Source organism: Xiphophorus maculatus, chromosome 20, assembly GCF_002775205.1.
Source record: "Xiphophorus maculatus strain JP 163 A chromosome 20, X_maculatus-5.0-male, whole genome shotgun sequence".
NCBI lineage: Eukaryota > Metazoa > Chordata > Actinopteri > Cyprinodontiformes > Poeciliidae > Xiphophorus > Xiphophorus maculatus.
This window is the reverse complement of record NC_036462.1, coordinates 10665830-10687566: the sequence shown is the minus strand read 5'-3', so window position 1 is coordinate 10687566 and position 21737 is coordinate 10665830. Positions and strand designations below refer to the sequence as shown.

Genomic DNA, 21737 nt, shown 5'->3' with positions numbered 1-21737 from the left:
GCAATGGAGCATGTAAACATATCTGACAACTTATAGAACTGCATTTAGTTTTCTTAGATCTAATTTACATAATGTAACACGTGAACTGCTTCATGTGTGGTTCTACTTTGAACCATCTGAGGTATTAAAACAACGTGACCTGTGAGTTTCCACTCGCTCTTACCCTCATTGCTTCCTGAATGTGGTCTTGTCTGACCACCTCAGCAGAGCGGTCCATATACCACTTCAGACAGCGAATCAGCTCTCTGGAAAACAAACAATAATCACAGGACTTGTCTTTACAAGAGAATTACAAAAGCTACACTCACATGCTGTTATTAGGTGGTGTAATTAATTTACCAAACCAGGTGGCCAAGTAATATCTCTCCGTAAACACAACTCCACTTAATCAGAGGAAGTTGACTTTGACTATTAATTTTTATTTTATTTTCAACTGCTTGATTTAGTAGATCTTTATGACAAAGAAGAAACGCTTAATTAAAAAACTTACAGTATTTTATAAATAAGTCAAACTTTTTCAGCTCAGTGAGATTTAATTTCCATCTCTTGCAGTGTCTCATTGTCATTCTCTTAAGTATTTTTTTCAGATCATCAATTTGAAGAATAGATCAAGAATTAACCCTCCGTTGAAGGAACACAGTTGCAGCCAGAGGCAGAAAAACTCACTTGTAGGCCAGAGCTCCAGCAAAGTGTTTCTGGATATATGTGTCCATCACCGGCCTGAAGTGGTAGTATTTACTGTCCCTGAGCAAGTTAATGATAAAAACCTGGAAGAGAGCGATAAATCTATTAATAAAACCTTAATAATAATCATAAAGAATAAGCAGTAAGCTTTGCAAAAGGTAAAAGAAAAATGCACAGAAGATAAATAGTTCTACCAAATGTTGAAGCAAACTGTGATTTTTTATAAACATGTTAAAATGTACAGTCTTTACTCAAATTTAATTGCTTTCCTGCTTTATTTCCTTCAACAAACTATCTTACCAATGACTGAAACACAAGGGGTCCATATTTATCTGTGTTGTCATCCAAAATGGAGAATAATGTGTCCAGGATATCCTGAAGAAACTGTAAAAAACACAAACAAATAGTTGCTGATGTTTCTCTGCAATCAAAAAGGCAAGTGCTTGGGTTCCCTGAAGAACGACGTGATCCGACACGCTAATGGAAAAACAAGGAAATAATCTGCCTACTTTAACAATGAGCATTATACGTACTATAAAAAACGAATTAGTTGATAGTAGTGTAGTCTGCTGGAAGCTTTATCTACAGTGGGTCAAAATGTTGAGTTAGTGTTGACTGCAGACCGATACAAAGGTCACTTTAGGAGTATTTGCAGAGGAACACTGACTGAACATGACAGCCAGATGGTCTTCAACAAGCCAACCAACAATGCAACTTCAAAGGAATTACTTCAATCTTTCCGAAACTGTAAAAAAATAAAATAAATAAAGTACAGTCAAATTAAACTGTGTTGAAATGTGCTGCCAACATTTTCACACCTCAGATGATGTGAGCTGCCAAACAATGAAAATCATTATCCTTTAACAACACATCTGGGACAAGGGCAGCCTATTATCACCTGGGGACATTACACTACAGCAGGGGAAGCCGGTGAGCTGAACTCAAATAAAAGACAAAGTAAAGCTGTTAATCTATCAAGCTAAATGGTAAATACAAATGTTTTCTCGTTTGGACTGACATTCTACAGAAATGATACTTAGTTGCAGTTTCTCACTGCTGGAACCACAGCCTTTATGACCATAAGTAATAAGAATTATGAACACAAACAGAGCTTTCTTCCTCCCTTTTGTTGTCACAATAAACCTCACCTTGACTATTTCTTCACCACTGACGTGTCGCAGACGCCCAAGGATGTCCATGACCTGGTCAGGATGGGCCTTCCACTTAAGGAGAGCCAGGAGGTCCACTGAGAAAATAATAGAAATATAATAAACATAATAATGAAATGACCCAATGAAAAACTGATTATGACATGGTTAGATTAATTACTTTAGACAGAATCAGGAAAATATGACAACACAAAAAGTATTTTTGTTGGGAACAAATCTGCTTCACAAGAAAATATGTTTAGAAGTGAAGAGGTGGTTTTGCCTTTACAAGAAGTTTGCAGTCCATTGCCAACTATAGGAACCTTCCCCACATGCTGTGTCACCAAGCCTAGCTGATGACCTACTATTTTGTAAATTTGATTGCCGGCCCTTCACACCTCACTCCCACACAAAGAGCTTTCCCAAACTTCCCACCAACAACACAACACCTTAACTCCCCTACCCCCATCCAACCACTGCCTGCTCTACAGATCAAAGATGATGATGAGAATAAAGTCTTCCAGTGTCTGAGTGTGTAGAAGGCCCTGGCTCCTTTAAGAGACTCCCCTCTCTTAACAACTTGACCCCATCTTCACTGATAACATACAATCTCCCCTTACCCTACAACTGTGGATCATTTCCAGTTTCTAGTTCCTATTTTCTAGTTTTCTTAGAAACCAAGACGGTCCTCACACATCCACTCCATCTGAAAGAAGGTCCTGCATAGATTTCTGTTGGTCATCTACTAAACTGTCCTCTTACAGTCTGTCCTGCGTGTCTGTGTGATTTGGCTCATCCACTGTACAATAGAGGTCCACAGTGCAACAAACAACTTGGTCTCCAGTGAGGAACATCAGGACTGACACTCTCTCTATTCATGACCTATTCAGGTTTCAAGTAGCTTGAATTTTTTTTATTTGTTGACTTTTACCCTCTGGTCGTTGCTACAGAGCGCTAAAGGCAAAAACTAGCCATACAGAGACAGTTTCTATTGCCAGGTCATCTGTCTGCTGAACTCAATGAATACCTCACAGGGTACTCAGCTTCTCAGCTGGAAACAAATACTGCTCTTGTCCTTACTTACTAAGTGTTTTTGTTACATATCATAGCGTGCTGTTAAGGACTATATTTTGATTATAATATGAGCGATGAAATTGAAGTTACATTCTTTTGTTATACCCATAAATTTGAAGAAGAAAGTTGATTTGGATTTTAATGTTTCTGACAGAGTGGTAAATCAACATCCTAAAATGTCCAAATCTTTTTATTAAGAAGGAATTCTGTTATTGCCGTTTGGTTACGAGTGCAGCCAATATTTTGCTTTCAATTAGAAACATCAGCAGCAGCTCATCAACATGTAATATTTGAGGCCTTAGTGCATTATTTCAAAACATATTGAGCAAAATTATGCTAAACATTGACACTGTAGGTGTTTAGTAGGCCTAATATGAAAAGATTCTGTTTTCCTGTAAAATTGAGATGTTTTTAATGTATTTATTAAAACTTTTTTAACTGAAGGAAGATTTAATTTTCTGATAGCGGATTTAAAAGCTACTGGATTAACTAGTTACCATTCTGAGTGAGCTTGGTGGAGGAAAGCTGTGTGGCAATCCAGAATGTCTCCTTGGTGCTTCGCTGGAAGATGAGGCTGGACGGGATGTTGGGACAGCTGTTGAAGTCGTCCTTACAGCATGGAAGGCCAAGGTAGAGGGCGTGGTTACTGAAGGTTGTGTTCTCATCACACTAAAGCCACAAAGATGAAAAAAGGATGAAAAGGTAGAGAAATTTAAAAACAAGGGCTCTTGTTTTAATGCTGATTTAAATTGTAATTAATAAGATCAAAAGAAATCTGATTCACTTTTTTAATCTAACACCCGTATTTTGCCAGAGTTTTCACATTTTGAGCTGAAAGTTTGTTAACTGGTCAGTATAGTGAATGACTGGAAGTGCAAAAGAACTGTGTACTATTTTCAGACAAAAGTCTATAACAGAAGAAGAAGATGAACAAACATATGACATGTATGCAGCGTTTTTCTCTGACCTTGTAGACATAGAGCTCATGGCTCTCGTCAGATAAAGTAGTTCCATCCTCTCTCATCAGAGGGGTGAAGGCAAAGCCATATAGTTTTTTCTCTCCTTTATCTTTTGCTATAGAGTGAGAGAAAACAGGGAGAAAATATAAATGTAAAAGGAGAGAAGCAATGAAAGTTTTACTGCTGTAACAGCCAGAAAGTGCAATAAAAATACTTATTAAGAGCTTTGGGAATTATCCATTTATGATGTCATGTTACCTTTTATTTACCATTCACCAATAATATGTTTCACAGTCTTATTTATAACAAGTTTCTCACTGCCAGCTCTGTTAACCTACTGAGGGCATGCATAATGCACTCACTTGAGCAATGTCTGAACTCAAAGCGGAGGTGGGACCCTCTGAAACGATCAATGGGAATCGGCAGCTTGATCACTTCACTCCAGCGAGGGCTGTTGTTGTGGTAGAGGACGAAGGAGCGATACTCTGGGATGTTGGGCTCCCCTGAACCCAGACTGATGCAGTCCTGCAGGGGGAGCCAGCGAGTTTGTGCAAACAGAAACAAACATGAAAAAGATGTAATAATTGAAGTTTTAAGCAGCTCATTTTTAGATGTGTGAGGTGTTGTTGATTGGGAACAATAAGTTAGATTAATGTTAAGAATTTAAACTATTTATTGGTTTAAGTAAAACAATTATAACATAAATCTGCCCAGGGTACAGATACATTTAAAGTTAACTGTGTAAGCACTGATGCTTTTGTATTTTGCAAATTGATTATGTTCTTCTTCTTACATTACTGATATCAGACTATGCAACATTATGTAGGATCACTTTCATACCTTCAGCACTTCCCCATCTGCATAGATGACATACATGGTCACTTCGATGTTTTTCTGAACACTCTTCCCTCCTCTTTCAAAGTCTCCTCGCTCCAGAGTCAGGTACAGGTCATTACGGATGTCGCCTGATTCCAGGAAAAGATGCAAAAACACAAAGCAGGACAAATTAAGAGCAACAGTTATATTAAGATACAATTACAGTCTGTAACTGTTTCAGTCTGTTCACATTTAAGTACTATAAAACACACAAATAGTATAAAGGACACACATGTCCTCAAGCACAGACTAAATCTCAGACACATTTAAAGCTGAATATCTTTAACATACAGAAGACAAATGACCTATGTTATCCTGTGTGGATTCATTTGTCATTTTAAGCTCGTCCTTACAGAGGAGGTGTCACCTCTAATACATCAGGTTGGGCGTTAAATACTCACTCTATCTCTGCCGGAGGGGAGGAGTGCTTAATGTGTGTGAAAGAGGTGTGAAAGATGCTTTGGCATGTTGTGTGTTTTACAATGTAGCCCTGCTGTCTCTGCTTTAGAGGACAGGTTCAGGGTTAATGTTACTCCCTATGCTTATTTGGGTAATTTCTCAAAATATAACACTGTAAGTTGGGGGCTAAATATTAAATTCTGATTAAAATACAATAAAACAATACAGGAAGGGTCTGATGCCACAGACACGACTGTGTTTTTTCATGTTTGAGATCCTAAGAGCAGTTTAAGCGCACCTGCAAGGCTAAGATTGTTTGTTGATATATTTTAATATTAAAATCAGCATATGACAATTATCTACAAATTAACAGGTTGGAACGAAAATATGTTGCTCACAAGATGAGGGACACAGTGGCATGTGACAAGATGCCACCTGTGTTAGCAAAGTGTTTGTCCTGTAGGACAGAAGATTTGACTGTACACTAAATTAAAAACCCACATAGCTGATGGAGGATATTTACACATTAGTGAGAACCTTGAAAAACAGAGACTTTACTGCAAAGTTACTTGGTGCATTCACAAGAAATCCACTGAAGTCAAACATATTTACATGACCTGTCATAGTTACACGTCGATCTCATATTTCTTTCATGCTGCAGGAGCGAGCATGGATTTATTATGTTCTCTGTCTCACTGTTACCCACAGCGTTATGAAGCTGAGATGTGGCTGTTAAAATGTTAAAATGGAACAAAGACAGGGCAGAACTTGTTGAAGATTCTTGTTGATATCGAACATGGCTCTGTGAAATAGCTCAAACGTTGTTGATGTTAATGTTAACAAAAAGAAAGCTGTAGAAGCTGAACTCAAAATGTAAACTGAACAGGTCAGGTCTTAGAATAAATGAATCAAGTTATTAAAAAAACAATGCAGTCTTTTGTGAGACTTGAGCACCACCAAATGCTATATATTGAAGTAGGTTTTGACTGAGGATTATATTTGGGTCTCTGCACAAAGCTATTTGTAGATACCAAATGTATGCAAACAGGAGTTCTTCTAATTATCAAACAAAATACAAAGGCACATTTATTCCTGAAATAATGTGTGGGCAAATGTGGTGTGGGGAAATGGCATTTATCTAAATTGGGAGTTTGTCTACAAATTTAGAGGAAAGCCAGCCCCACTCAATATATGTTTATATATATTTTAACCAGAGCAAATTGAAATTTTAAAGAGAGCTTTTGCATCTCTCAGATAGCATGAAAAAATATTCTCTGTTGAAAGCTTTGGGTAATTTTGATGCAAGGGAAGCTTTACAAAGTATTCATTCACATATCATATATCACTTTGAAACTTGATATCAAAGAGATTTATCTAGTCAGAAGTTTTGAAGGTTTTAAGGAAATGCTGGTGAGGTGCATCCGCTATGGCTAGAACAAAATCAGCAACCTGGTTCAAGAAGTGATACAAATTGCTCAGATCCGTTGACCTTGACAGGCATTATTGATCCGATGTGTATTTAGCACCTTCTACTTCATGAAGCTAGTGCTGAAACAAAGCAAATGTTGTTAACCGTATTTCCACTATTAGCCCATTCCAAATTCCTGCAGAGATGGTGCGTAAAATGAGGCTGATATTGTAAACTCTAAAAAGACATCAAAAGTAAGTGAGCCCCATATATCCCCATAATCAATATCCAGTTCATTTTTAAAGCATTTTTTAAATAAAGTTGTATTAATCAAAATACTCTTTCCAAAAGTCAAATTTGGAATACTTTCACTTCTAATATTTCCCTGATGTTGATTATTGTGCTGCGTTCAGACAGAACCTAAAAATAAAACAAACAGTGTGGGTGGACACGTGTTACCGGAGCATATTGTGCAGGATGTGACTCACCTGGCATGATGACATCTGGGAATCCCAGTTTCCGAGTGATGGCTACCCCCCTGCTAAAAATGAGAGGGTTTTCTCTGCGGACCTGCTCCATGTCACCTCTGAGCAGCTGCAGGGAGATGATCAGTCCTGCAGGATTTCATGGGGAGAAGACTTGAGAATGAGTCATTTCACAGAAAAATAAGAGAGCAGAACAAAAGCAGAAATAAAAGAGAAAAGAATGAAAGGCATATGTCAGGAAAAAGAAAAATCTTGACCAAGTCATTTCTAAAGAAGAGCAAAAATAGCTGCATTTCAGCGCTTAAAAAGACAAGCGCAAACCGGAATTAGATACATGTGTAATTACTTAATTGCTTTCATACGGTTGGTATTAATTCTCTCATCTGAGAAGAACTCTACAGATTTCACTGAGGCAGTCTCAAATGACATTTCAGATCGAGACAACCACAAAGTTCAGTTAAAATCTATGATGCTTTGTGACCACAGGAGCTCAGGGTGTAACTCCAGGTCAGGCTTAGTCTCATACAGAGAAACCAATTAAGATGATTTTCCAGCCGATGTCAAAGAGATGACATCTATGAATCAGTCAGACGATGTTGAGGAGTTTCTCCTGGGAGGCTTGCATATTTTTTTCTAACTTTCTGGCTTCTATGTGCATTAGTTTAAAACCCTTTAACTGAGAGCAGTGTCCTCATGGACCAGTTGTCTAACAGACAAGTGGTTTGAAAGTGACAGCAAGGGGTTAATTTAGTTAATTAAAGTTAATTATTTACTTGATATTTAGCCTGCTTATTGTTTTACATTAGCAATTATTTTTTTCACAAATCCATAAGAATTGATATAACAAGAATATGCAAAAAAGATGAAAAAATACATTTGTGATCCATAGTAGATGCAAAACACAGTTTTAAAATGTGAATTAAGTATTTTAGGTGTTAGTTACCCTAGTTCAGCTGATAAAATAGTGAACATGCTTCTTTTTTGTTATGTTTCTTCAATTAATATTAAAAACTTGAATGGAAAGCCATGAAAAAAGATGGAATCAAAAACAATAAAAACACAATGCAGTGTACCCAAACTTATTGGTGGTTCAATATTCAAACATTTTCCTTGATTGTACCTCTTATAGTGGAGCTCAGGAAGACCACTGATGTTAGTCAAGACTGCGGCTATTAATCCACATTGAGATATATTTGTTGTTTGAACTACTAAAATAGCTTGTCCCTACCGTAGTTGGTGCTGGGCGCTGTGTATTTGGTGCTTGACTTCCGGATGATGTTTTCATGGATCTGGTACCATTCGTTCTCATTGTTACACCTGGAGCCCCCAAAATAATGTTATTATACCAAAGTGTAAAAAATATTTACAAAACAGTTTGACAATAAGAAAAAAAAACCTTCAGTAAATGATAACTGCAGCTGTCATTTTGAGGATTAACTTTTCCATTTCCTAAAAACCTTAATGTTTAGTGTACATCTTAAACATAGTCTTATTGTCTAGAAACAGGGAGAGGATGCATTGTATATATATTCACACATGTGCAGTCAAGTTAAAGCAACTTTTATTTATTTTTAATGTTTCCTCGTGACAATAAAACACCTAAAGATGAAAAAAGTTGTAAAAGAATTGAATATTATCTAATTTCTCCTATCACAAAACACTGGTTATTTGACTGATTTATGCACATTCGAGATCTGATCCGTACTGAACACATTTAGATTAATGCTGTGACTCAGTTTGTGACGGTGCAAATTTGTCTTAACCAGATCTTCAATCATTAAAGGAGCACTTTAAAACTAGTCATGTGTGAGAGCAGCCACTCACGTGTAGACTTTAAGAACAAAGTCTTTCTCCTCTTTGAGTTCTGAGATGATCTGCAGGACGTCGCTCATGGCCAGAACAGCGCAGCCGTGCGGTCTGCGATACTGAACATGTGGTGGGCCTTTCTTACTGTCATTCAGCAGCATGCGACCTGTAAAAAGGATTAAACTGTGTAAAGTTTCGCTGAACTGCATGGAAGAAAAATTGTGATCAAGTTAGATTTAATTTACCATAAATAATTACCAACAGATTTAAAAATCCAAAAGTAAATTTTGATCAATATTTCCCCACAAGTCCAAAAATACAAATACTTTCTGTGCAACTGATTTTTAGCTCTACACTGTGATAAACTTTACAAGGTCTTTTGAGATACATGAAGGCATTTTATACAGTATTTACTCTTTTTACAGATTTTTTATTTAATTTTTGTTTTCCATTTTGGACTTCTTTGTAAAATTTAGGTTTTTCAGGTTATCAAATGCATTTTTACACCACACAAAAAATAACTTGGGTAAATACAATAAGCAGTTTTCTCAAAGAAAAAAAAATTCAACCTAACTATAGAAAAAAGTAATAAATGGTTGTTCTTCACTTGGCAGCAAAAACTGCCACCAGGGGTTTGTGATAACTGGCAATGAGTTTTTTTTAATCACCGTAGAGGATTTTTGGCCCAGTCTTCTTTGCTGAATTGGTTTAATTTACATTGGAGGGACTTTTTGTTTTCTTTTTAGCATTTAGAGGTGGACTTATTGCGATGCTTTAGAACATTGTTGGACGTTTTAGAACATTTTAGGACATTGGCCTTTGATATCTTTTTTTTTCCTTTGGTAAAAGAACAGAATTAATGGTCCAATGTTCCAGAAAGTTCCACTTCAGTGTCTTCATCCTACAGAATATTTTAACCAAACATCTTAGGGATCATGAAGAGGTTTCATGACAAATATGAGATGGGTTTTTGTGCATCTTTTGGCTTGCAGTGGTTTTGGCCTTGAAGCTCTCTTATGGATGACATACTGTATGTGCCAAGTCTCTATCTTAGTGCTGAATCATGAACACCAATCTTACCTGATGCAAGTGAAGCCATCAGCAAGTTAGATATTGTTCAGAGTTCTTTTCTGATTTCTTGGGTGAGTTGTTGATGTGTAAAATAGTTTTGTTTGGTTGACTGCTCCATGGACGATTCACCACTGCTCCATGTTCTCACTAATTGTTGATGATATTTCTTATTGTAGTTTACTGGAGCTTCAAAACCTATGAAATACATCTGTAGTCCTTTCCAGATGGATGTCAATGACTTGGTCATCGGTTCTTAATACCTTTACTGATTAAATGAAGTCATCATTTGAAAAGTGAGTTTGTATTTACTCCATTTATTTTTGCCTGACAGTTGTTTGATGATCTGAAACATTTACTTGTAAAATAAAATAGCTAAAATAGAAGAAATGTCAACTCACAGATATATTTTCACTGCAATGTAAGAGTCTTAGTAAGATTGGTCAGACCTGTCCGAATAACTTGTGAGACGATGTAGAGTTCTCTCTTCATGTCTTTGTTGCTCAGATCCTGCAGTCCGAAACAGCAAACAATAAAACAAAACAGTCACTGTCAAGAAAATACTAATTAGTCTAAAACAATTGTCTGAACATGTGGTTCCTCTTGTACTGAGCAAGATAATTATTAGTAATCAGCCTAGAATAGAAACTGATGAAAAAGGAGACCTTTGATTGGTCCTAAGCTTTACTTTGTATCTGAGTTATTTGAGTGTTTTATTGCTTTACATTTCTGGTCAAACCAACAAAATGACACAGATTAACTGAAATTAATTAGCAGGTAAACAGTTTATTGCACCATACACTGCTAAAGATGTTTCAGCAGTTGAATAGTTTTGTAATATTCAGTACTAATTAGATCCTCTAACACTAACTAAATCCATGTTACAGTTTGCATTTATAAATTTATACTATAACAGAAAAAACATATTTCTTTTATCTTGTTTTTCTCTTTTCTTTTTTTCCCAAATAAGTCTCTAGGCTGATGCTACCATGCATCAACAGGGGGCAATACAACCTTGCTTTAATCATGCCCGGGTAGTTTCTCAGATTTTGCCTTTGAAATGGCAACAAAATAAATGTTGTTTACGTGTGTTTGTCCTGGTTACCGTGAACAGTGCACACAGCCGGTCCACCTTCTCTGGGTTCTTTGGTCCTCCGTTCTTGTTTAATCTCACCATGAACTTCTCGCTGAAAAACACAATCAAAGGTTTTAGCTTCAATGTTTCTGAGTCTCTGGTTTTCAGACACCTGCAGGGATGTTCCTGCATGTCTGATCTCAGTCCTGAAGGAGAGGAAATCAAAGGTGTGAGGAAAAAAGTTCATTCTGAAGTCTGGTCAAGGTCAAATTAATCATTCTTTTAACTAGATGTAAATCATATCAACAAAATATTATCTGCTTTCATTAATTCATTTACATGTTTATTTATTTATTTAAACTGTTTCAATTTCATTTATTTTAAATTTTGTGACACCTCTAATATTAGTATATAACTTAACACAAACTGACAACTAAATTTAGCAAAAGCAAAAATGCACATTTAGAATAGTTTACTTTTGAGTTCACTCTTTGAGAGACTAGTGCTCCCATGACAGCTTGCCTGAAGGCAGAGCAGAGGAAGCTTAAGGGGACATACTGAAGCATTACCATTGAATGGAGGACAGTTTGTCACAGCTTAATAAATATTAAGCAAGAATGCTTTTTTATGACTCTTTGTCTGCTTATTCATAATCCCAGATGAAAACAAAAAGAAGAGTGCAAGGTGAAGCGGGCAGCAGAGCAGAAACAAATACACTTTTGTTATTTGAGCTCCTTCAGCTGGATTTGTTTTGGTCTCGGTGTTATAAAAAGTTGGCATGGTCACCTTTTCTGGAAATGTCTAGACAATATGCCGGTTAGTTATTTACTAAAGCTTTCATACTCACTGAACTTTTCCAAATTTAGTCATTTTGCCACTACAAACTTGAGTGCCTTTCAGTGGGATTTCACATGCTAGACTAATATCAACTAGTTACAAATTGGAAAGTAATTATTAAATTGTTATAAAAACAAAAATATAAGTGTAACATGCATTTGTATCTTCCCAAACCAGTCTTCTGCAGAATCATGCTATCTTGTAATTATATAAATTATGTAAAGTCTTTTTGGGGAATGTCTCTACCAGCTTTGCACACTAAGAGTCTGAAATTGTTTGCCCATTTGGTTTTGTAAATCAGCTCTTGTTATGTTTATCATACAGGCAAACCTTTGCCAAAAGGTATGTGCAGTCACCATACTGCTTATAAACTTTACTTGTATAAACTTCAGTAACTTTGTGGCAAGGAGAAAAAAATAAAATGGACGCAATAAGAACTATACAGACCTCACATTAATGTCAGAGACAGTTTTGATCTAACTTCACATTTATTGGCAAATAGTAAAAAGTTTTTTGCATTAACATTTGGGTCTCTGAGCTCAGGAAATAGGTCAGAAGGCAACCCAAATGTTGTCTTTGTTTGGCAGAAGGAAGGTCCATAATGAAACTATAATCTTTATAAACAAAACCAAACGCTCTGCATGAGCAGAGCTTACTCCAACTGAGAAGTAAATAAACACAAAGCTGAAATAAATAAGAGACAAAGCTGGCCATTCGTATGGAATAAAATCCCAATCTGACAGTGAACTACTTTGGCTTGCAAAAATATACATAAGCCTTAAACTTTTTTCCCATTTAGTTAAATTACAACCACAAACTTTAAACATTTGCCTAATGGGATGTTAAGTGACGAACCAACACACAGTAGAAATGAATTGTGAATGACATAAAAAATTCAATGTTTTTTTAAAATATTTTGTAAGTAAAAAAATAGTTTCAGTTAAATTTGCATTTAGTCTCAAAATCAGTGCAATCACATGCCTTTAAAATGTACTCAATTATAAGAGTCTACCTTTATGGTTTGCTAGAAAACATTAGCAAACAAACAGCATTATGAAGTCAAAGGAACACGGCAGACAGTAGGTTGTAAAATAAATCCACTATCTATAATTGGAATGGTACAGTAGATTATCCTTAGCTAAACTTCCCTATATTCCCAGCCCACTAAAAACAACATCTGAACGCTGAAAAGTAATCTTCATGTACTCTTTATTGCAGACATGCTACTATAAACAAGCTACTCTCAGGTTACTGTTAACATTGAAATTCAGAGTTTCCTGCGAAGCCCAACAAATCCCCACAACACATGCTGTTACTGCCTTTAAACAGAAACAATTTATTCCAATCCCCCAGTGATACTGCAGCCCAAACAAATACAACAAAAGAAAATAAATATGTTTTTGTCCATAAACAGTAGGAGAGTGGGACTGCTGTGTGTGTGTGTTGGTAGGTGGGAAATAGGAGGTGATAAGGCATGAAGAAAGACTGAGATACAGTCAATCTTTGCTCCCGTGTTGTTGGTGAATTTTTATTGATTCAGAAAGTGACTGTGATAAGGATGCTGCAGATGATATGCGGCCAAAATAAGTAACAGCCAGACAAGATGCTGCTAAATACATATTTAAAGTTATTTGTTTCTGGCACCCTCTTTAACATGTTTTGTTCTGCATAGTGCAAGGAAATCAGTGACAGACACGCATACATAGAAAAACGGAGATGAGCTGAACATAAATGCAACAAAACAAAATGCTTTTAGAACAATTCCTGATTGAATCTAATGTATGCAAGCACAGAAGAAATCAAGTGTGAATATACAGACACTCACTCATATATTACAAAGTAACGCACGCAACAGTATGCATGGATGCACCTAATCAGATGAATACTCACTGTGCTCAGAGTCACCACACACACACACACCCCAACCCACATACACACGCCCACCCCCCCACACCCGCACACACACATTACAATACACAGAGATGCATAAACAGGTATCCTCTAAATACGCCATGTCTGCAGAAGAACCTAACGACAAAAACATTTACGCTGTATTTATCAAGAAAATGTTATTTTTTCAAATGTGCATATTAAAATTTAGTGACTTATGTTAGTACCACATAAAGGTTTGAAACCTAAAAACTAGAAATTTCTATCTATAAATAAAAATCTAAAAACTGTGGCATGCATTTATATTCAGATGCCCTCTATGAATATGCAGAATCTCATTCTACATCTATGTCATGTTTTTGGGAAATCTTTAAATTCCATACAACTTAATTAAAAGGAAGACAGATTAAATTAAAATATAACGTTTTAGAGCTCCTGTGGGATGCTGTGAGGGAGCTAAATCATACTGACCAAAATAAATGCACTGATCTGACAGCTTTCCATTCAAAAAACTGAAATACTTTACACATATACACGCGCACGCCTGCCCGCACACAATCAGCACACTCACTACTTCTATTAGCTCAGTGTGTTTGAGTCAACGGAGCCAGTTTGATCTCATTTCAAAGCTTAATGCCTGATTTCTCCAAATTATAATACAGTGGGTGACCCTGCACAACCTTATTGTGTGACTACAGACATTTAAATGTAGATATTCAGTTTTGCATAATATGACTTCTCTAAAAACAACAAGCCTCCAATGGAAAACTACACTTATATAACAGTGTTCCCAATTAAATAAAAAATAGAAAATTGGAAGAAGGTGAGACAGAAATATTTGGGCTCAAGTGATTCTAACGCTCAAAATTTTTGACAAGACAGGATTCAGAGAAAGATCTGCTGTCAAAATGGGGCCTAAAGTCTTTACTAAACAGAGTTTTGTTGGAGAACATCAGTAAACTAACAGCATCATGAAGACCAAGCAACACAGAAGGCTAGTTGTACCAAAGTTCAGGGCAGTGTTAGGTTGTAAACAATAAAACAAGCTTTAAGCCTCTCAGAAAAACCAAGCCTTCTTCTAACTTTTAATTATGTTTTACTTGTATTGGTTTAACACATAAAATCCCTGTGAAACACAATAAAATCGTGCTCATTACACATAAAAGAAAATAGCAATGTGAAAACAAAAAGTAATTACAAGGAAAACAGAAATTGTTTAAATGAGATGACCTAAAACTTGTGTAAGCGTCCAAAGACTAATTAACTTGAGAAAACCTAAAATAGAGACAAATATTCTGACAGAAAATTTCCATCAAGACATTCTTTCCCCCTTATTAATAAAGAACAGCAGAAAACCTTTTCCCTGGGATTTATGTTCCCAAAAAACATGTAATAATAATTGTTTTGAGGAGGAAGAAGAAGAAAGAAAAGAGAAAATAATGAATGACAAAACTCAGCATGAATCTAAGTTATACTGGGACACTGCAGGCAGTGAGAAAGAGAAAGGAATGGCGATTACAGGTTTAGTTGCACAAATACATTTATAGGTTGAACTGCTTTGAAGGGAAACAGCCTTGGTGGAAATGTTGAGTTTAGAGAGAAAGACAGGCATGCTCTCCCGTCTGAGCACCTCGGAGGATCAGGTCCTGCTATTAGTGTCCTGTATGCCGAGTCATGACAGAGACAGAAAATAGGCCCTCAAGGTCAAAAATATTTGTGGGCTCAGCTGTGCATTTGTTATGAGAGGGCAGAACCGCTTGGCTGGTTTGCAGCAATGAGCGAAATTAAAGAAGCAAAAAGAAGATAAGATGACAGAGCGTTTCTTGTGCCCCTATTTATTTCATTAATGGACTGTTATCCTCCTCTCTGCAGGAGCACACACACACGTTATCCTCCTCTCTGCAGGAGCACACACACACACACACACCCGCACACGCCCACGCCCACACACACGTTATCCTCCTCTCTGCAGGAACACCCACACACACCATCACAGTTGACCCACATCAGCCTCTTTACTGACGTTAACTATTATTTGTCTGTTAGCATTGTGTTTTCTCTAAGAATGTATAATTGATGGGCATTCATTAGGAAGGGAGGAAAGAGGTGGGGATCATATATTATTAACAACAAGTTCTGTGTGGCCGCTTGCTATTACTTATCCCACTTTATTAAGGAGATATCAGACAGGAAGGGGTGCATGATGGGAAAGAGCACTAAAGTGCAAAGTGGTAGAAAAGGACAATATTCTGTGAACGCAGGCAACAATGGAGTTAATGATTATAACACCTAGTGTTGTAAAACGTTTTTGCTTACAGATTTATTCTGTTATTGGTTTTTGTCTCCATCATTTGACTTTCAAACTGATTTTAACATTAAAGATTAAAAGTACCATGCAAAAATAAAAAAAATAAAACAATTTATTATGGAAAATGCTACCTAAACCAACCTTGTCCTATGAGAAGAAGTAATTGTCCCATAAATCTAACAACCAGTTGACGCAATTTTAATTTCACCAGAGTTTTAACTCAGTGACAGTGGAGGGCCTGTTTCAGGTCAAGTGAATTTAAGTCTGGACTTTGACTTGATTACTCCAAAACCTTCATTTTGTTTGACTCTGGGCCACTGAGAGATGTTAGTGTTCTCTCTGGTGTGCATTCAATCCTTTTCCTGCTGCATAGCCTTAAGTATGCTGGAGCATAAGGTTACAAAGTAATTGCCAGTCACTCTCCTTTGGGATTTTTTGGTAAAGAGACAAAGTCATGGTTCCATCAATTACAAATTTTTCAGGTCTTACAGCAGAAAATCAGCCGCAGACCATCACACCATCACCATATTAGACTGTATATAAGATTACCTTTTGTCTTGTCAGTGTACAGAATATTTTACTAAAAGTCTTTGGGAAATAGTAAACAAATAAAAGGCAGATTCATGTGTTGATTTTTGTCAGTCTTTTTCTTCTTCTTGAATCATGAGCACTGACTTTCACTGAGTCAAGTGAGACCTGCAGTAATTTAGATATGTTCTAGGTTCCTTTGAAAGCTCCTGGATGAATTGTTGATGTGCTTTTGGAGTTTGGGAAAGTTCAGCACATTTCCATGTTTTCTCCATTTGGGGATAATGGCTGTCACTGTGATTTTCTGGATTGGGTGGGGTAGTGTCTCGGTGGTAGAGGAACTGTTCATTCCTGGGGTTAATCAGGTGTGTTGAGTCAGGTATGAACTCTGGTGTAAAACATCTGTCAAATCTGTGTGCACACAGCTGCAGAGTGGGGAAAGCTGCTGTGCTGTGGCAGCCAAGGTGCTACAGCACCTTGGTTCGGCACTGGAGGTGCGAAACATTGTATGAAACAATGTCCATTCAACTGGAGTCTGTTGTAATACTTTTCAGTCTGATAAATGTCAGTGACTTTATTTCCAATCTGTTCTTCATCTTTTTAGATCAAAGCATTATTTATAGCCTTTTGAGATCTTTTGCCCTACTTCATGTTGCCAGACAGCTTCTATTTGAGTGATGTCTTGACTTGATGGAACTATCAGCAGGCTGGTTGAAGTGAACTCAATATTCTAATAAACGTGGGTAATCACAGCGAAATCCTAATTTTATAAGCAACTATTTTTCCACACAATGTTTGGTAGCTAATAAATAAAATTATCATTTGAACATTTTCTATTTACCCAGGATATCTTTGCCTGATATTAGAATTTGTTTGTTGATCTGAAACATTGAAGTGTGACAAAAAAGCCAAAAGAGAAGAACACCATAGGAAGGTGATTTTTTTAGCAGCTCTGTAGACATCCTGAAAAAAAAGTGTATATCATGAGCCTTCATGTCTCAGTGTTTTGATTCTGATTTTTGCTTCTAACAAATAACTTGGTGAGAATGCTCAGTGTTTGTAACGGCCATAGGGGAGAGAATATTTGGCTTAAACGTCCCAATAACCACAGAAGAGAATGTTTGTTGATTTATTAAATTATTTTATTTTGGACGTCTTAGGAATTATTGACAGTCCTGTCTTTGTGAACATGACTGATTTCAGGGCTTCTTCATCTTTTGCATATATTGGCTGAGGCAATCATCTTTCTTCTTAAGCTTCTGTCAGCATTTCTTTCTTTGAATCATTGCAACATTGTAAGTAGTCATGAGAAGTTTTAGTTATGGACTTAAAGGCTGCAGAAATGTTTGCTTTTCAATTCAAAATGAAGTATCGTCTGCAATTTCATCATGCTTTATCACCCAAATCCATGATTTGTCACTTTATGATTTGACTGTAGAAACACTTAGCTCCATTTTATAATCACCTCACAAAAGTTTGCAATATCAATAGACATTACAACTTCCTGTGAAAATTTCATCATCTTCTCAACACTGAGCTGAATGGTTTTAACCAAGTTTCCCACAAATCACATTCATGCATGCAATACCAGCAATAATTCTGTAAAGGAAATGGAGCTTGGTTAAAGTTAAATCAGTGAAACAATTTCATGCATGAACAACCATTCAGATTTCCTCACGGAGAACTGTTAGATGTTTCCTTCCCTGTGAAACTCAACTAGTTTGAAACTTTATTACAAATAATCAACATGTTGTTTGTTTTTTTGCAGTCACTACAACTTCAGCAGTTACAAACGACACTTAATGCCAGTGTCTAATAAAGGCATTGTTATTATACAGCCATGAAATATGTTTGTAAAAGAAATTTTCATTATATTCCAGATTTACAAATACTGTTTTGTTTTTTACATTTAAAAAATGATTAAAATTCAATATTGAAAGTCTGACTTACTTAGATAATCAATTATTTGAATAGCATGTGCTTTTTGACTTATGTATTTAAACACACACAAGACATGAAGGTAATTTTGACTGATCTTTCATTTACTAATCAACAAACAACTGCAAAACTAAACAAAACTGAAATGATTAACATTTATTCATACCTGATGGTCTTTCCCTCCCTCAGATCATAGAGAGAGAAAAATATGTCTGTGTCCTCTCCTATGCTGTTGTAGGTGAAGCTCTTCAGGTTGACCAGTAGGTGGTGTGGTACCGGAACCCTGCATGGTTCTCCGTGTCTCTGCCGGCTATTCTCGCCCTGAAAAAAAAAACACAAAATAAAACATTGAGAGTTTGTTTTATCATTTCAAGATCAATTACATATTTTGGGGCTTCACCTGGTGCTTATCTGGGTAAAGTTTTAAACTATTGTATCTGTTTCTTAAAACTTGAATCTGTTTTTGAAATGATTTTATCTATTTATTTATGACATAGCTTTATTAATCTATTGATCTGCATCAAGATTAGATTGTTTGATCTTAATCTTAACTTCTGTGACCACATTTAATGTAGCATTTTACAACTAAAGTTTACAGTGCGGTAACTCATCACTGTAGAGCTGCTAAGCTTTTGGGTTTTTATACACAAATAAAACTTTGGGATCAGAATTATCACCTATAAAGGACTAGTTGGACTGCAGTATTTGGTAAATAATGCATTTATGTTCTGTACATCCACTTCATGGCCTACTAAATGGAGTTTGATGGCCAATATCAGATTTTTATGAGAGTGGGCAAATTTGAAAAACTCATGCATGAGAAAAGGTTTTAGACTACCGGTACTTAAGAAAATGTTCTTTGCAACTGATTAAATAATCTGAATATTTACCCAAAATAGTGTAATTGCATAGTCGCCTGATGACGTGAGGCCTTAGTTTTACCTTGTCACTTCATGTGTACTAAAATATTTTACTAAACAAAATATTTAGTTTTTGTTTAGTCTGAAATATAGCCAGACATGCAAGACTTCAGACTTCATACAGATAGTAATGGAAACATAACCTGTGTGTTGCTCTGCTGGACGCTGTGTCTGCTGGACAGATGCTGCAAAAGACAAAGAAAACATCAGGTTTATTCTACTTGTGTAGTTTAATCTTCTGCTATACTACACATACAATTTTGTGATTTTTCACTTTCTTTTATTTGACCACGGTTCTTTTTTTCTGAATCCACTCTCCTCTCACTTTCTCTTCTTCACATTTTTCCTCTTTGCTCATTTTCTCCTCATCTCTTTCTGACTTGCTGCTGTTTGTGATCTGTGCTCCTTTCCAACCTAAGTTCCCTTTCTTCCCTCTCCTCTAAAGTCGCTCCCTCAGATGATGAAAATATTTTAATACCCCAGAGACTCATTACTCCAACTTGTCTCCTTAATTTGTCAAGTGGTTTTTTGAGTAGAGAGGAAGCAATAAGTCAAATGCTGTTTGATGAATGGGAGTAAGGACCGTCACTGACAAGACGGCTCCAATTATTCCAACCTGAGAGAAACCAGAACCAGTCTGCTAGTATTTTCTCTTGTTTCATCTTAAAACTAAGTTTTAATGAATCAGAATGGGTTGTTTACTAGAGATTGACACTAATAACAGACAAATACAATTTTATTGGTGCTTATGGCACAGCTGCATGAGCAAATACCTACTATTTCATTAATATAGATTGTGTTTTCAATGGATACCAGTCACTTATTCAACCACTAGTTATTTAAAAATCAAGTAAATAATAAAGAATTAATAACTGAAATTCAGATGTATCCATTTAGTATTTAATGTATTAAATAACAGCTATCTGTTTTAAAAGCCTGATTCTCTACTCATGAAACCAAAAGGTTTTAGCTTAATGTTACATGAGCATTGAAAGGTGTTTGTGATTTTATGTCTCTAGTTTTTGTTGGTAACAAAGAATTAGAATAGAATAAACTGGTAAAGATAATATGAAAGCATTTTCTTGTTCTGAAACTGTATTTTTTTAAAACTGTGTTATAAAGGGATGATCCTCATATGTTTAGTCCTCCTCAGTTTCCCTGTTTCTTAATTTCAGATCAGTCTCTAAGCAACAAAAGAAAACCATTACAGCAACATCAGTGATTGTCTGAGCCTGGTGAGCTATTTTGAATCAAGCAAAAACTTAAAGTTTTTCCAAGAGACCAAGAATCTTCAAGGATGTGTCTCAAACCGCAGTCACATCAACTTTAATTAGCTTCAGTTATTTTGTAATAGGTTTTTCATTATGGTAGGTCAGGAGGAAAAAGATGTTCTAACTACAAACTAAAGTTTGTTCAGATAGCATAAAAATGACAAAAAATGAGGCACAGACTTTACTTTACACATTATAACATGATGCAGTGTGCCCTTGAAAAGAAACACGATTATAAAAGATTTTAAATTGCTTAGCAACTTCTGTAGTTTGGAAATGATAACTCTAACTTCATAATAAGAAAACATTTATTTAGAAAATGTTCCCAAATCCATCACAATTCACCTGAGTAATAGCTGAAAACATTTAGATTGATGCTTTTGTGAATAGAACCATGAAGAACCACAAAACTGGTCATACGGATACGGAGAGTAATTTTACAGTCATTAGTTCAGATAGTCGGTTCAGCAGTTTTGAAGTGACCTGAAGGACTCGAATGAAACAACCAGCACATGGCTGCAGTCTGCACACTAACATCCACGCTTCATTTTAGGCCAATTTATGCCTTGTGATGGTTGTGGTAAAAACTTAAGCAACACAATGAATTGAAACAAAAGAGAAATTACTTGCTTTGATTCTGTATTTTAGTAACTAAGTAGAACATACGACTGTTTCCAGGAAAACGTTTACCTTAATTTTAGATTAGATGTTACTTTTATTTGGTTTTCAAAGAAAAGAAGAAAGAGAAACATTGAACAGACGGGGTTTTGAGCAACAGAAATAGTCATATCATTTTCTAACTTTTCAAAAGGTTGATAATTCATAGGCAGAGGACAGACAATGGGCTTTTGTTACACCACAGGAAAGAAGTTCAAATCACTTAATTTAACAAACTGTATACTGGAGCACTACTAAATACTTGTATAGATTCACTGTTTCAAATTACATCTATCAGAAGCAAGCGCGTTTATAGAAAAAAATACTCCATGTTTACTTCTTGGATTGATTAATATAAGTCTAGTGTTCTTTCTGCAAAACATATTTCAAATGTATGCCCTAAACC

General features: G+C 36.0%; 1 protein-coding gene across 11 annotated transcripts in view; it reads right to left on the bottom strand.

The window, feature by feature from the left end:
* Positions 1–21737, bottom strand: part of dock3 (dedicator of cytokinesis 3) — a 156042-nt gene that overhangs the window by 22510 nt on the left and 111795 nt on the right. For all 11 annotated transcript variants that reach the window (XM_023325455.1, XM_023325445.1, XM_023325447.1 and 8 more), the window contains 15 exons: positions 19547–19588; positions 18650–18804; positions 11013–11094; positions 10357–10417; positions 8858–9005; positions 8262–8350; positions 7037–7162; positions 4706–4830; positions 4228–4390; positions 3874–3980; positions 3404–3575; positions 1833–1930; positions 985–1068; positions 667–767; positions 164–245 (listed from right to left, as the gene is read on the bottom strand). In XM_023325455.1, coding sequence (XP_023181223.1) covers positions 164–245; positions 667–767; positions 985–1068; positions 1833–1930; positions 3404–3575; positions 3874–3980; positions 4228–4390; positions 4706–4830; positions 7037–7162; positions 8262–8350; positions 8858–9005; positions 10357–10417; positions 11013–11094; positions 18650–18804; positions 19547–19588 — 1635 coding nt within the window. The remainder of the gene's footprint in view (positions 1–163; positions 246–666; positions 768–984; positions 1069–1832; positions 1931–3403; positions 3576–3873; positions 3981–4227; positions 4391–4705; positions 4831–7036; positions 7163–8261; positions 8351–8857; positions 9006–10356; positions 10418–11012; positions 11095–18649; positions 18805–19546; positions 19589–21737) is intronic.